This window comes from Pseudophryne corroboree, chromosome 7, assembly GCF_028390025.1.
Source record: "Pseudophryne corroboree isolate aPseCor3 chromosome 7, aPseCor3.hap2, whole genome shotgun sequence".
NCBI lineage: Eukaryota > Metazoa > Chordata > Amphibia > Anura > Myobatrachidae > Pseudophryne > Pseudophryne corroboree.
This window is the reverse complement of record NC_086450.1, coordinates 419,067,698-419,084,210: the sequence shown is the minus strand read 5'-3', so window position 1 is coordinate 419,084,210 and position 16,513 is coordinate 419,067,698. Positions and strand designations below refer to the sequence as shown.

General features: G+C 47.5%; 1 protein-coding gene across 2 annotated transcripts in view; it reads right to left on the bottom strand.

Moving 5' to 3' along the window:
• CLUAP1 (clusterin associated protein 1) overlaps positions 1-16,513 on the bottom strand; it is a 214,801-nt gene that overhangs the window by 46,247 nt on the left and 152,041 nt on the right. For both annotated transcript variants that reach the window (XM_063934791.1, XM_063934792.1), the window contains exon 8: positions 15,544-15,685. In XM_063934791.1, coding sequence (XP_063790861.1) covers positions 15,544-15,685 — 142 coding nt within the window. The remainder of the gene's footprint in view (positions 1-15,543; positions 15,686-16,513) is intronic.

The following is a 16,513-nucleotide window of genomic DNA, read 5'->3' as shown; positions in this document are numbered from 1 at the left end:
ATGGACAGGGCCGAAATCTGGACCTTTATGGACCCTAATTTTAGGCCCATAGTCACTCCTGACTATAGGAAGTGCAGGAATCGACCCATCTGGAATTCCTCTGTAGGGGCCTTCCTGGCCTCACACCAAGCAACATATTTTCGCCATATATACGGTGATAATGCTTTGCTGTCACGTCCTTCCTAGCCTTTATCAGCGTAGGATTAACTTCATCCGGAATGCCTTTTTCCGCTAGGATCCGGCGTTCAACCGCCATGCCGTCAAACGCAGCAGCGGTAAGTCTTGGAACAGACAGGGCCCTTGTTGCAACAGGTCCTGTCTGAGAGGCAGAGGCCATGGGTCCTCTGTGAGCATTTCTTGCAGTTCCGGGTACCAAGTCCTTCTTGGCCAATCCGGAACAATGAGTATTGTTCTCACTCCTCTTTTTCTTACAATTCTCAGCACCTTTGGTATGAGAGGAAGAGGAGGAAACACATAGACCGACTGGAACACCCACGGTGTTACTAGTGCGTCCACAGCTATCGCCTGAGGGTCCCTTGACCTGGCGCAATACCTTTTTAGCTTTTTGTTGAGGCGGGACGCCATCATGTCCACCTGTGGCAGTTCCCATCGATTTGCAATCTGCGTGAAGACTTCTTGATGAAGTCCCCACTTTCCCAGGTGGAGGTCGTGCCTGCTGAGGAAGTCTGCTTCCCAGTTGTCCACTCCCGGAATGAACACTGCTGACAGTGCGCTTATGTGATTCTCCGCCCAGCAAAGAATTCTGGTGGCTTCTACCATCGCCACCCTGCTCTTTGTGCCGCCTTGGCGGTTTACATGAGCCACTGCGGTCTGACTGGATCAGAACTGGTTGGTCGCGAAGCAGGGTCTCCGCTTGACTTAGGGCGTTGTATATGGCCCTTGGTTCCAGGATATTGATGTGAAGGCAAGTCTCCTGCCTTGACCACAGCCCTTGGAAATTTCTTCCCTGTGTGACTGCCCCCCACCCTCGGAGGCTTGCATCCGTGGTCACCAGGACCCAGTCCTGAATGCCGAATCTGCGACCTTCGAGAAGGTGAGTACTCTGCAGTCACCACAGGAGAGACACCCTGGCTCTGGGGGATAGGGTGATTACCGATGCATCCGAAGATGTGATCCGGACCACTTGTCCAGTAAGTCCCATTGGAAGGTCCTCGTATGGAACCTGCCGAAGGGAATGGCCTCGAATGATGCCACCCCCCTTCCCTGGACTCGAGTGCAGTGATGCACTGACACCTGTTTTGGTTTTAATAGATTCCTGACCAGTGTCACGAGCTCCTGAGCTCTCTCTATCGGGAGATAAACCCTTTTCTGGTCTGTGTCTAGGATCATGCCTAGGAGAGGCAGATGAGCTGTAAGAACCAACTGCGACTTTGGAATATATAGAATCCAGCCGTGTTGCCGCTTCACTTCCAGAGAAAGTAATACGCTGTTCAGCAACTGCTCTCTTGATCTCGCTTTTATGAGGAGATCGTCAAAGTACGTGATAATAGTGACACCTTGCTTCCGCAGGAGCACCATCATTTCCGCCATTACCTTGGTGAATATTCTCAAGGCCGTGGAGAGACCAAACGGCAACGTCTGAAATTGGTAATGTCCATCCCGTACCGCAATTCTGAGGTATGCCTAATGAGGTGGATAAATGGGGACATGAAGGTATGCATCCTTTATGTCCCGAGTCACCATAAAATCTCCCCCTTTCAGGCTTGCAATAACCGCTCTTAGCGATTCCATCTTGAACTTGAACCCTTTCAGGTATATGTTCAGGGATTTTAAATTCAATATGGGTCCGACCGAACCGTCTGGTTTCGGGACTACAACATGATCGAATAATAACCCCCTCCTTGTTGAAGGAGGGGAACCTTGACCACCACCTGTTGAAGATACAATTTATGAATTGCAGTTAACACGGTTTCCCTCTCGTGGGGGGAAGCCGGCAGGGCCGTCGGTGAGGGGGCATCTTCTCAAAGTCCAGCTTGTATCCCTGAGACACAATATCTATTGCCCAGGGATCTAACACGGAGTGAACCCACTTGTGGCTGAACTTACGAAGGCGTGCCCCCACCGGGCCTAGCTCCGCCTGTGGAGCCCCAGCGACATGCGGTGGATTTTTGTAGAGGCCGGGGAGGACTTCTGTTCCTGGGTACTAGCTGTTTTGTGCAGCTTCTTTCCTCTGCCCCCGCCTCTGGCAAGAAAGGACGCACCTCGGACTTTCTTGTTTCTTTATTCGAAAGGCTGCATTTGATAATGTCGTACTTTCCTAGGCTGTGCAGGATATAAGGCAAAATATCAGAATTACCAGCTATAGCTGTGGAGACCAGGTCCGAGAACCCTTCTCCACACAATCCTCAGCCTTCCACATGCCACTTAAGTCGGCATCATCTGTCCATTGCATATTCTACGGGACACGTCAAGCAGAAATCGACATAGCTTTGACTCTAGGACCCAGTATACTCATGTCTCTTTGGGCATGTTTTGTATATATATATATACCTATCACTTAAGACAGCATCTTTAATATATATATATCTCTATATATACATATATATATATCTATATATCTATATGCATACTAGGGTCTCAATCTCTGCTGATAAGGTACCTGTCCACGCTGCCACATCGCTATAAACCCATGCCGACACAATCGCCGGTCTGAGTAGTATACTAGAATGTGCACGCTATCTGCAGGATCCCTGAGAATAGCTAGTGCTACCTTCTGTGCAAAATGGACACCCTAGGGGAAGATTCCCATCACATCCTGGCCCTAGTGGGGAAAGGATACTGCCTGAGAATTTTTTTGTGGGAAGCTGCAGTCTCTTGTCTGGAGATTCCCGCTCTTTTTCCTCATGAGAGGAGGGAAATTTACCTCAGCTTTCTTCCCCTTAACATGTGTACCCTTGTGTCAGGGACAAATGAGTCATCAGTGATATGCAAATCATCTTTTATTACAATAATCATATATTGAATACCTTTCAGCCATCTTGGCTGTAACTTTGCATTATCGTAGTCGACACTGGAGTCAAACTCCGTGTCGATATCAGTGTTTATTACTTTGGATAGTGAGCATTGTGAGACTCTGAAGGTCTCTGTGACATAGGGACAGACATGGGTAGAATTCCTGTCTGTTCTCTAATCTTTTGTGCAATAAATTCACCTCAGCACTTACACATATCCAAACAGGTGTCGGCGTTGTCGACGGAGACACCCTCTCACACACAGATTTGCTCTCTCTCCTCCTTAGGGGAGCCTTTTACCTCAGACATGTCGACACACACGTACCGACACACCACACACACAGGGGATGCTCTATTTGAAGACAGTTCCCCCACAAGGCCCTTTGGAGAGACAGAGAGAGAGTATGCCAGCACACACCCCAGCGCTATATGACCCAGGAATCACACAGTAACTTAGTGATAACCCAGTAGCTGCTGTATATATTGTTTTTACGCCAAATTTATGTGCCCCCCCTCTCTTTTTCACCCTCTCTATCGTGCAGGGGAGAGCCTGGGGAGCTTCCTCTCAGCGGAGCTGTGGAGAGAAAATGGCGCTGGTGAGTGCTGAGGAAGAAGGCCCCGCCCCCCTCAGCGGCGGGCTTCTCCCGCGATTTTGTGTAAAATTAATGGCGGGGGCTCATGCATATAACAGTGTCCAACTGTATATATGCTGCTTTTGCCAGGAGGTACTTAATTGCCGCCCAGGGCGCCCCCCCTGCGCCCTGCACCCTACAGTGACCGGAGTGTGTGGGTGTAATGTGGGAGCAATGGTGCACAGCTGCAGTGCTGTGCGCTACCTCATGTGAAGACAGGAGTCTTCTGCCGCCGATTTCGATGTCTTCTTGCTTCTGCCGGCTTCTGTCTTCTGGCTCTGCGAGGGGGACAGCGGCGCGGCTCCGGGAACGGACGACAAGGTCAGGTCCTGTGTTCGATCCCTCTGGAGCTAATGGTGTCCAGTAGCCTAAGAAGCGCAACCTAGCCGCAGTTAGTAGGTTTGCTTCTCTCCCCTCAGTCCCACGTAGCAGAGAGTCTGTTGCCAGCAGAAGCTCTCTGAAAATAAAAAACCTAACTAAAATACTTTCTTATTAGCAAGCTCAGGAGAGCCCACTAAAAGCACCCAGCTCTGGCCGGGCACAGATTCTAACTGGGGTCTGGAGGAGGGGCATAGAGGGAGGAGCCAGTGAACACCAGTAGTGCTAAATCTTTCTTAGAGTGCCCAGTCTCCTGCGGAGCCCGTCTATTCCCCATGGTCCTTACGGAGTCCCCAGCATCCACTAGGACGTTAGAGAAAACAGGCTTTACTGCGATTTTTTGCCTGATATTTTATTTCGGGCAATTCAATTGCAGCCTATTTTTTTCACAAGAAAAGAGAAACATTTTTGGGCACAAACACGTAGGCTCCAGCATCAGTTAATTCTCTGCTCAATCAGCTTTTCAGGCACCACAGAACTTTCAGCATAAACAAGTCCAGCCATGTTTATAGACAGTCCTGCAGGACAGTTTTATCAGGATAGTCACCTTCCTTTAGCTGCTGGTCAATTCCTATAAATGCAGCCTGCACAGCAATATCTCTCACCAATGCACTCCTCTCCATCATACGGTGATATCAGCGGCTTCCTCACAAGATGACGCACGGAATGCCTCCCCTTTCCCTCCTGAACCCCACCCCATCATGACCTCGACATGAAGCATACAGGAATGTACGCTAGGACAGGCATAGTAATGGAATTCCTTAAGTGATCACCAGCTGGCAGGCTGCGAATAGTTGCAGCCAGGCACGCCAAGCAGCACGCCTTGTTCAACATGCCGCATCGCAGTAAGATGAGCACGTCTACATCTGTAGTTCAGCAATATTTTTATTTTTTTGCAACTGTGCATGTGCGAAAATTTCTGAAAGTCTGCATGGCACAGAGAGTACGCACAAAGGCGCTGTGGCAATCGAGACAGGCGGTATCGGAAATGTTGTAGAAAAGTGATGGGTGTTCCCGGGGGATCCGGTCTGAAGATCGACAGTGTCTAGGTCGACAATGTTTAGGTCGACCACTATAGGTCGACAGTCACTAGGTCGACATGGATGGAAGGTCGACAGGGTTTCTAGGTCGACATGTGCTAGGTCGACAGGTCTAAAGGTCGACATGAGTTTTTTTACATTTTTTTTTTTTTTCATACTTAACGATCCACGTGGACTATGATTGGAACGGTAAAGTGTGCCGAGCGAAGCGGTAGCGGAGCGAAGGCACCATGCCCGAAGCATAGCGAGCGAAGCGAGCCATGCGAGGGGACGCGGTGCACTAATTTGGGATCCCGGTCACTTTACGAAGAAAACGACACCCAAAAAAAAAAAATCCTCATGTCGACCTTTAGACCTGTCGACCTAGCACATGTCGACCTAGAAACCCTGTCGACCTTCCATCCATGTCGACCTAGTGACTGTCGACCTATAGTGGTCGACCTAAACATTGTCGACCTAGACACTGTCGATAAAACGAACCACACCCGTTCCCGTGCGGTGAATAGAAATTAACGCAACAATGGTCCATTCAGTGGAGCCTCGTGGTTGTGTCCATTAAAGCGCTGCGTTCACAGACTCACAGCTGCAGGCATAGGAGTCCGCGGTCAGATGGAGATGGAGACGCTGCAGCTGCCATAGGGGGTGACTGATGGTGGCACATAAGGACGCACAATCAGTATTACAGCGTGCATGGATGCTAAAGGTGGACGTCTCAGTGCTTTGCACACAGGAGACATGGGTGTACACGAAGGGAGAAGTCTGTAGCGACATCTGCATAAACCTGCAGACAGGCGACCGTCATCAGACGTTGCTGTGGGAGACTCAGAATCAGGCTCTTATTGAGTTAGTGGCCCCTTAAAACCTTTAGTAACCGTTGGCTTTCTCTGTGGTAACAGCTATATTTTACTTTATTATAAAAGATAATGACCCCGGCACACAAGATCTTTTGTCGCCAGCACTCCAGCAGCCATACACAGATCCTGTCTTCAGAAACAGATGAAAGGACACCAGCACACGTATTGATTCTAAGCTGACATACAGTAATCATTTCTATTAGTAATGTTCTCTAGCAGAGCGGCTACAGAAAGCCATACACTTGTCCACTAAACACTGTCATTTCAGCAATGATCACTAGACGAGCCATTTATCACAGGGAGCGGCAGAGAGAAACAGGGAAGCGGGTGGTATCTTCCTAAGAGATCAATACCAGCAGACGAGGCATAAGGGCAGCAAAACACGGCTGAGCCTGGATTATGGGACTCATCTGGTGCTTTATGGCCCACACAAATTAGATAAATAGTTATTGCATGAAACATTCCACAATTCAAATGATTGTTCAGACAGAGGGTTCTGATCCTGAAAAAGGTCACTGAGTCACTGGAACAGCAGAGCCTACGCCTGGGGTATTTTAAGACATGAGGAGGCCTGTGTGGAAATTTACGGGCCCCCTCCACTTCTGAAAGTATGGTGCATGCGCAGAAGAGATACAGTATCAATTATTTTCTATTTAGATTGAGGCCCAGATTTATCAAGCCTTGAAAAGTGATAAATTGCACGGCGATAAAGTACCAACCAATCAGCTCCTAACCGCCATGTGACAGGCTGTGTTTGACAAATGACAGTTAGGAGCTGATTGGCTGGTACTTTATCACCGTGCAAGTTATCACTTTCTAAGGCTTGATAAATCTGGGCCTCAGTCCAGTACATATTGGCATGATCCAGCCTACTAACAGCGTTAAAACCTCCAACTTCTAGTGATTCCAGTGCGAAAGAGTCCTACAGATCATCACATCAGGCCCTTACCTCCAGCTTCTACAGGTTACATGTACATGTCCTGTAGAATCATGATAACGGTACATGTGACATGCAGCCGCACACACTGCAGGATTACTAATCACAGGGCAGATGACAAAGCCATGACACTTCTCTTTCATTGATTAAGCAGCTATTCAGAATTAGGCATACCTCCTAAAGGGATGTAGTTATGTGACTGGCGGTCGGGAGACAGATGGTCACTGTATCGACGCCGGGATCCCCAACAATTGAAGCCCGACAGTCAGCATGCCGACTAACAGGGAGTATTCCCACTTGTGGGTTTCCCCGCAAGGGGCTTCGTTCTGCTCACCCCCACCCCCCCACGGCAATCTAAACCTGGGGATCCTGGCGTCGGTATGGTGACCCATACCCAACCCCTCCTAAATATCCCCGTGTGATAGACGACCAACCTGTGACACTCCAGCTGCTGTGGAACTATACACCCCAGCATGCCCTGCCACAGTTTACCTTACCCTAACAGCAAAACTGTGAAATGGCACGCTGGTATGTGTAGTTCCACAGCAGCTGTAGTGCCCCACATTGCCTACCACTGCTCTATAATATCTGAAAGGATTGCTAGTAAATGTTGAACCAGTTGTAAAACTACGAGATGACATTTCAAGAGTGTACTTGTATGCTACACATATACTGATGCAGAAGGTCCGGCCGGAACGGAAGAGAACCTGGGTGCTCCGCCACTAACTGTAGAATTTGGGTAAACTACGGTTTGTGCATGGTTAAGACATAGCACAGAGAGAAACCAAGGCAATGCCAGCTACTTACTTATTATTATTATTATTATCCTTTATTTATATGGCGCCACAAGGGTTCCGCAGCGCCCAATTACAGAGTACATAAACAAATAATCAAACAGGAAAACAGCAACTTACAGTTGATGACAGTATAGGACAAGTACAGGGTAAATAAACATAGTTACATCAGCAGATGACACTGGAATAAGTATCAGGTGGCAGAAGACTGATGGATTTGGTGCAGTTGAAGATTATTAAAGTAAGAAAGGATAAGCACATGAGGGAAGAGGGCCCTGCTCGTGAGAGCTTACATTCTAAAGGGGAGGGGTAGACAGACAGGGGTGACACAGATGGGGTACATAGAGAGCGTAAAACAGAGGGTTAGGATGAGATTTGGCTCGGTTTGGTGAAAAAGTGGGTCTTGAGAGCCCGTTTGAAGTTTTGTAGAGAGGTGGAGAGTCTGAGGGGGAGAGGTAGGGAATTCCAGAGAAGTGGTGCAGCACGTGAAAAATCTTGGAGGTAGGAGTGGGAGGAAGTAATCCGTAGGCAGGAGAGTCGGCGTGCATTAGCAGAGCGAAGAGGACGGGTGGGAGTGTAAAGGGAGATAAGGTCAGAGATGTAGACGGGAGAGGAGTGGGTGAGGGCTTTGTAAGCGAGTGTGAGAAGCTTGAATTGGATTCTGAAAGGGAAGGGGAGCCAGTGAAGGTCTAGTAAGAGAGGAGAGGTGAACGTAGTGCGTTTAGTGAGGAAGATGAGCCGGGCAGCAGCATTGAGGATAGATTGGAGTGGAGAGAGGTATCTGTCAGGAATGCCAATCAGGAGCAGATTACAGTAGTCCAGTCTGGAGATGACCAGTGAGTGGATAAGAGTCTTAGTAGCATCCTGGGTCAGAAAGGGTCTGATCCTGGAAATATTTTTTAGATGAAAATGGCAGGTTTGTGAGAGGTGCTGAATGTGTGGTTTGAAGGAGAGAGAGGAGTCAAGGATTACTCCAAGACAGCGCACTTGGGGGCTAGAGGAGATAGTAGTGCCATCAATAGATAATGAGATTGTAGAAGGTGAGGTTATGCGGGAGGGAGGGAAGATGATCAGCTCGGTCTTAGACATGTTAGTTTAAGAAAGCGCTGGGACATCCAGGAAGAGGTAGCAGAGAGACAGTTGGAGATACGAGTGAGGAGAGCAGTGGAGAGGTCTGGAGAGGAAAGATAGATTTGGGTGTCATCAGCATAGAGATGATATTGGAAACCAAAAGAACTAATGAGCTTACCTAGTGAGGACGTATAGAGAGAGAAGAGAAGAGGACCAAGGACAGAACCTTGGGGTACCCCTACAGTTAGTGGAAGTGAGGGGGAGGTGGAGTCATGAGAGGAGAAGAGAAAGAACGGTCAGAAAGGTAGGAGGACAGCCAAGAGAGGGCAGTGTCACGCAGACCAATGGAGTGAAGAATTTGCAGTAGGAGAGGATGGTCCACAGTGTCAAAAGCAGCAGAGAGATCAAGTAGAATAAGTATAGAGTAATGTCCCTTAGATTTAGCAGCATGGAGGTCATTGCATACTTTTGTAAGGGCAGTTTCAGTGGAGTGGACAGAAGCCAGACTGGAATGGGTCAAGCAGTGAGTGTGAGGAAAGAAAGGAAGTAAGGCGGTTGTAGACAATACGCTCAAGGAGTTTGGAGGCAAAAGGGAGGAGAGAGATTGGTCGGTAGTTGGAGAGAGTGTTTGGATCAAGGGTAGGTTTTTTAAGAATAGGAGAGATGAGTGCATGCTTGAAGGCAGAGGGGACAGTGCCTGATGACAGGGATAGATTGAGAAGGTGGGAAAGATGGGAACAAGCAGAAGGAGAGAGGTAGCGGAGGAGGCGGGAGGGGATAGGGTCAAGTGGGAAGGTGGTGAGGGGACAGGAATGAATGAGGGCCATGACTTCCTCTCCAGATGCATGGGAGAAAGATGTCAGAGTAGGTGCGAGGGATGGGGAGGGTTGGTAAGGGATGGGAGAAAGCTGGTTACTGATGGTCTGGTGTGATGTGATGTCCTGACGTATGGAGTCAATTTTGGATGTGAAGTAAGTGGCAAAGTCAAGAGCAGAGAGTGAGGAAGGGAGACGAGGTGGAGGTTTGGCAGAGGAGTGAGTTGAGAGTGGCAAAGAGGCGCCGGGGGTTGGAACACTGGGAGGAGATGAGGTTCTTGAAGTATGACTGTTTAGCAAGAGAAAGGGCAGCACTGAAGGATGAGAGCATAAGTTTGAAATGGAAGAAGTCTGCCTTAGAGCGTGATTTCCTCCAGTGTCGCTCAGCAGTACGTGAGCATTTTTGCAGATATCTGGTGCATTTGGTGTGCCAGGGTTGAGGTGTTAATTTGCGATGGTGAATAGTGGTTGGTGGAGCAACAGAGTCAAGAGCAGAAGTAAGGGATGCATTGTATGTGGAAGTGGCTTGTTCAGGGCATGAGAGAGAGAGAATAGGAGAGAGAAGTGAGTCAAACAGGGAAGAAAGGAATGTGGTGTCAATAGCTTCAATGTTACGCTTAGTGATGGTAGCCTTAGGAGGTAGAGATGGGGAAGTCGAGAGAGATAGGTTAAAGGAGAGCAGTTGGTGGTCAGAGAGGGGAAATGGGGAGTTGGAAAAATCAGAAATATCACAGCGGTGAGTGAAGACCAGATCCAGTGAGCTCCCATTAACATGGGAGGGTGAGGAAGTCCACTGGGAGAGACCAAGTGAAGAGGTGAGGTTAAGGAGTTTAGAGGCAGGGGATTGTGTGGGGATGTCAATAGGGATGTTGAAATCGCCTAGGATAATGGAGGGAATGTCAGAAGAGAGGAAGTGAGGAAGCCAGGAAGCAAAGTTGTCGATGAATTTGGAAGCAGTGCCAGGGGGGCGGTAAATGACAGCTACTCTAAGATGGACTGGTTGGAAGAGGCGTATGGCATGGACCTCAAATGTAGAGAATGTAAGGGATGGTTCTGGTGGTATGAGTTGGTAGGAGTAACTAGAAGGTAAAAGGACCCCAACACCACCCCCATGGCGACCCCCAGGTCGGGGTGTGTGTGTGAATGTGAGGCCCCCAGCAGAGAGAGCAGCAGGAGAAGTAGTGTCAGAGGGCGTAATCCAAGTTTTAGTAATGGCTAGTAGGTGTAGGGGAGTTGGAAATGAAAAGGTCATGAGTGGGGACCAGTTTGTTACAAACAGATCTGGCATTCCAGAGGGCACAGGATAGGGGGTATGAGTTTGTGGGAGAGATGTAAATGAGATCATCAGGGTTGCTGTAGCGCGTATCTCTTCAAAGTGAACTTTAAACATAAAAGAAAATGGATTTCCAGATTTGTATATGGTTTATTTATCTGTTAAATTTAAAAAGACGAGGTTCTTCTATTCATCTTCTAATCACCACTTGTAAAGGGCTCTTGGAATGTAGGGAGAACACGATACTTGGGACAGCTGCCCTGAGAAAGAACATGGAATTCTATGACTTGGACATGCCAGACTGACTATCCCTAAACTAAGTAGATTGCTTTGATTTTAAGCAGGATCGCTCCGTGTGTACCCCCCACAGCGATAGCGATGTGCAGCCCCGCGCATCGCTATCGCTGGTGCTAGATTGGCCTGCTGGGTGAAATGAGCGCCCCCGTCTCCCCCTGCACGCTCAGCACACATCTCTCCCAAATCGGGCCGTGAGTACTGGCCTAAAATGCCCTTATCCCAATCTGTTCTCTCAATCAGTGCACACAGCAGGCAAATCCTTATATAAAGCATATCAATATTTATATAGCTTAATAAAAAGGCTTAATTGGATTTCTCTTGAAACCAAATAAATTACATTTACTGCATTTATTCAGAAAATGATTAAAAGCTTTGTCAGTTCAATGGATTGAGGAAACTATATATATTGTATGCCTAACAGTGTGACATCATATGAGTGACAGCTTCATACTGGGAGCATGATGTACCCTAATGACATGCAGAGGAGTGCTTGGGGTAATAGACTATTATCTGTACATGGAATAAGCTACAGATGAAAGGGTGGCTGAGGGGAAACAGTGCAGGAGTTCATCTGTTTATTCAGAACTATGGTTACAACGAAACAAAAAAAAAAAATCCAAATGGACATGAGTTTATTTTTCCAGCAGTGCCAGGTTTTCCCCATTCAATTGGAGAATTTCAGCTGCGGTTAATTCAACAGGAATTAACACTTTTTTCTCGCAGCATCAGAGCAGGTGCTAAATTGGACAAAATCCCTATTTTAAGGTAAAGATGTCGGGACGTGGTTCAGTGTGAATGATATGTAAGGACTGCGTGCAACCAACTGGTTCCTTCCTTTCATTATAAAATAACAGACTATTGAGGATTAGCAGAAATGTACTGTTACAGATTAAAGTTCATTAAAGGATCCCTAATGCTAAATATGATGAAAACATAGCATACAGTATATGAAACAATACACCTGGAAATGCACACGGAACCCGTCCTGTGGCTCACAGGCCCAGGACTGTTCTGCTATCCAGAGTCGGCAATCCGCGTTTACAGGGGGCTTAGATGTCGGAACGGGGGGTGTCACTATGGACTGCTCTATGGGAGCTGCTCTTACACAGAAAGCAGTAGATATTTCCTCACTGGCAGCTAAAGCACCAGCTGTGTATGGGGCTTCAGGCACAACATGTAGCCACAGGGGGCAACAGGAAAATGTAATTCCCCTGTGTAAGAGTCATGAATCGCAGGACAAGGTCCATATGCTGTTTTGTGTGTTTGTTTCTTTTTTTAGCATCAGTACAGATAAAGATGCACAATGATATACAGCCGGGGCTGGTTCTGAGTTGGAAGAAAATAAAAAAATTAAGTGAGTCGTCGCCCACGGGGGAGTGTATTTTTCGCTTTCCAAGTGTGCAAACGTGTGTGCAGCCGAGCGGGACGAAAAAGTTTTTTGCAGTTTCTGAGTAGCTCTGGACTTACTCAGCCCTTGCGATCACTTCAGTCTTTTTGGTCCCGGAATTGATGTCAGACACCCGCCCTGCAAACGCTTGGACACGCCTGCGTTTTTCCAAACACTCCCTGAAAACGGTCAGTTGACACCCACGAACGCCCTCTTTCTGTCAATCTCCTTGCGATTGGCTGTGCGAATGGATTCTTCGTTAAATCCATCGCCCAGCAACGATCCACTTTGTACCCGTACGACGCGCTGCATGCGCAGTAGTAACCTGTTCACTGCGCTGTGCATAACGCCAGCGAGCGATCAACTCGGAATGACCCCCTTTGCATCTGTCGCATTGCAAGGGGTACAAATACATGTATTCTTTTTGCATACTGGCAGCTTTGCTTGTAGGCCAGAAATACTGGACAGCGTTATTTATTTATGAGTTTTCACATTAGGTTACATGCAAATGAACGATTACAGTAGTTTGCTTAAGAACTTTTTCGTCTTCCCCTTAGCCTCACTATCGCCACCAATTGGTATACACATACCTCCCAACTTTTGACTATGCTGAATCGGGACCTGCCATGGCCAAAAGGGGATGTGGCCTCGGAGGAGTGGGTGGGACCTCTGATGGAGGGCGTGGCCCAATGCTGCGACCCCTGTTTTCATAATTTTGGGGGCATACCCAGTGCTCCCTGAGCAGCTGGGCAGCCCCCGGCTAACCGTGCACATGCACACAGCATCTATTCAGTGATCACCAGCTTCTTTGCAGAGCAGAGGTGATCACTTGCTCCCCCAATCTGCCCCCCTCTCCAACCCATACAGGACACTGGAGGGACAGCGGGACAGTGTCCAATTAGCAGGACTGTCCCACTGTATTCGGAACAGTTGGGTGGTATGCATACGCTATAATTATACCAACACTTGTTCTTATATATAATATGTTACTCTGTTACTTTGTTTACCCTGTTCTGTACCTTTGCCCTGTATGGCACTGCAGGAATTTGTGCCGCCCCATAAAAAATAAAACTTGTTAAGTACTATAGTAATAAATATTTGTACCCAATATGAGTCCTCTAGGTTTCCCTACTTCTGCAACTGCTGTAGTATAAGTAATGACTTCATAGAGGGACTTCCTGTAGGGAACAACCAGCCTACAGACCAAGAGGAGGAAGGGCAAGTAACACTGGGGGGTAGATTTATTAAGAAGTGGGTTGTCAAAGTCACAATCATCGGTGGTTCTTACTGATAGTTCTCAAACGCCAATAGTGCATAGCCAGGCTTGTTTACCATTTATTCCTACTGCCATTTTAAAATGATCGGTCAAAGCCGCCTAAGTTTGGAGATTATGACAAGCCGCTACATAATAAATCTATTTATGTAGAAGGAGTAGCCAAGTTAAATTAGAGGTGAATGGCTGCATTAACTTAAGATAATAAATACCTTCCTAAAGATATCTAAAATACTTAAACATCTTGACTTGGGTGCATGGTCTGGGCGAGTATGGAGTAACACATACCATTTATAGACTCATAAAGGTTCTACTTCTAGACAACTAGAGAACATGCTTGGACTTAAGTGTAACACATGGATGCAGAGTACCAAACAGTACGCTCCTTTTTAAATCAAATGTCATAAAAGAGCATGCAGTACCCCTGATGAAATCACGCTCATTTGGTGGAGAAACGCATAAGTGACATTGTACTAAATAATTACATATTACTGTACAAAGTATACTTTCTTTCAGTTGTTATGAACCAACCTATCTACATACTATAGTCTATGGATTGCAGTTCTTTCATACATACACCCATCACTGGCTATATGCAACTGTATTCTGCTTCATTGTGATGGGGAAATTGATTTTGAACTTGGTCCATTGAATCAATTAATATTTACTTTGTGAAAATTTGTTTGTGTTTTTGACATTTGCCATGTGGAGCAGTGTGGCAAGATCCCTATAAGTAACTGTGGCAATCTAGAAAGGATTGCTAGACTGAGCTAACCCCTGCTTTGGCTGTGATCGGATTCAGTATGTATGACCGGCGGACGGGATACAGTCGGTCACAGTACCGACGTCGGCATCCCCAAACTTTGAAATCCCGACAGGGGAGCCTAACCCTAACCTACCCCCTTAGTGCCTAACCTCCCTCCAATGGTGCCTACACCCAACCCTCTCTTTCCCACCGCCTAACCCTAACCTTCCCTCCTTAGTGCCTAACCTCCCTCCAGTGGTGCCTAACCCTTTCTTTCCAGCAGCCTAACCCTAACCTTCCCCCCTTAGTGCCTAACCCTAACCCCCACCCCCCCGCCTGGCGATAGCTAACTTTAACCCCCCCCCCCCTCCCCAGTGACTCCCATTATAAACTGCTCCTCCGTAATATCAGCTCTATAGAGATGTTACAGATGTGTCCATTCGGTAGCACTGTATATAATCCCACACTCCTGTACATGTATGTGGTTTCCCCAAACACCATCTTACACTAATTGCATCTAATAAGAGTAGTGCGAGTCCTTTTCCATTCTTGTTCCTGATGTTTCATTTAGGTACCTGGCACGCGTTTTGTCCTTATGTCTATAGTGCAAAAGTTAATTACAAATAATGTGAATAGATATGTGAGAAAACGCAATGACTAAGGGCGTGATTAAGAGATAAACGCCAATGCGCACCCGCCGGGATCTGTACTGAGGGACCCACCATCGGCTTCACAGATCCAAGCTAGTGCGTACAAAAAACACAGCATCGGACGCATATACGACAATTATCGGTCACTCAAAACAGATATTAAAACTGAGATGTCTGAGCCATTGTGCCTGCGTACAGGATCGCAGTCTGTGACATGCCCCCAAAACAGTCGCTGCGACCGACAACGGTAATGAAAGTGGACGCATCTGCACTGCTACGCATGCCCAGACCACCGATAATCGCTCCATTGGGAAAATATTAGGTATGCGTCCTCCTCTAAATCAGGCCATAGGTACTCTCCGTACACCGCAATAAGATTACCAGTGTGAAACGTCACTGGTTATAGTGGCCACCATGGTTCTCACCTCAAAGCGTTCCTGCTCTACCCGGTGGTGGTCCTCCAGCTGCTGTTCCAGGTAGCAGAGATTGCGATACTTGTCCATGTAGATCTCGTACTGCTTCTGAAGCTCTTCCTCCAGCTTCTCATATTCATCCATGAAAGCTGGCCTGTGAAGATGTGGGCACATAATTACACTAAGGGGAACAGTCTGGCCCTCTGTTATGTCAGCACTGTACAATCACGACTTAATCAGCACTGTGAGTAGGCCTCAGGGACAACTAGAACTGCTTTCTAAGGGTGATATTCAATTATCCACAGGGTTTACCCTGCAGCTACTGTAATTACCAGCAAAAATCCCCACAGCACGGAGAAAGGATATTCAATTAAACAGACTTTGTTATGCCTAAAATCGGGGTTTCAGGTGCGAAAACCCACTGATTACATGTAAGTTGCAAAATCAATTGTTCTTCCCTGAACGTGAACCACAGATTTTGCCGTTTCATTGCAGACTTTACCCCGCAGCTCCATAATTCCAACATCCAAGTGGGATGCGGTCCATTTACCGGCTGTCGTGAACCCAGTGTTCAGGATACAGACATCGGAATCCCGACCGAGGCACAGTATTCCCACTCGGGTGGTGGTCCACGACACCATCTGAGAGGGAATAGAATAGTGTGGCAAGTGATGCTCATCACCGGGCCCGATGCATGGTGAGCGCACTCGCTGCACTCCCTGGCGGCATTCCGCCTGTCGAGATCCTGGCGTCGGTCTTCTGACTGCCGGGATCCCGAACAGCGGCAAAGCATACCGAACCCAATCAAGCACGAGATAATTCCTGCTAATTGAATTGCTCTGGCGCAGCAATTAGCCACAGGGTTAATTGAATAACCCCCTAAATAGTCCAAGCAAGACTTACAACATCAATAGACAGCCTTGCTTGCAGTATTATTATTGATTCCAGTTTATGGAGAGAACGGAGTAAGAAATAGATGCAC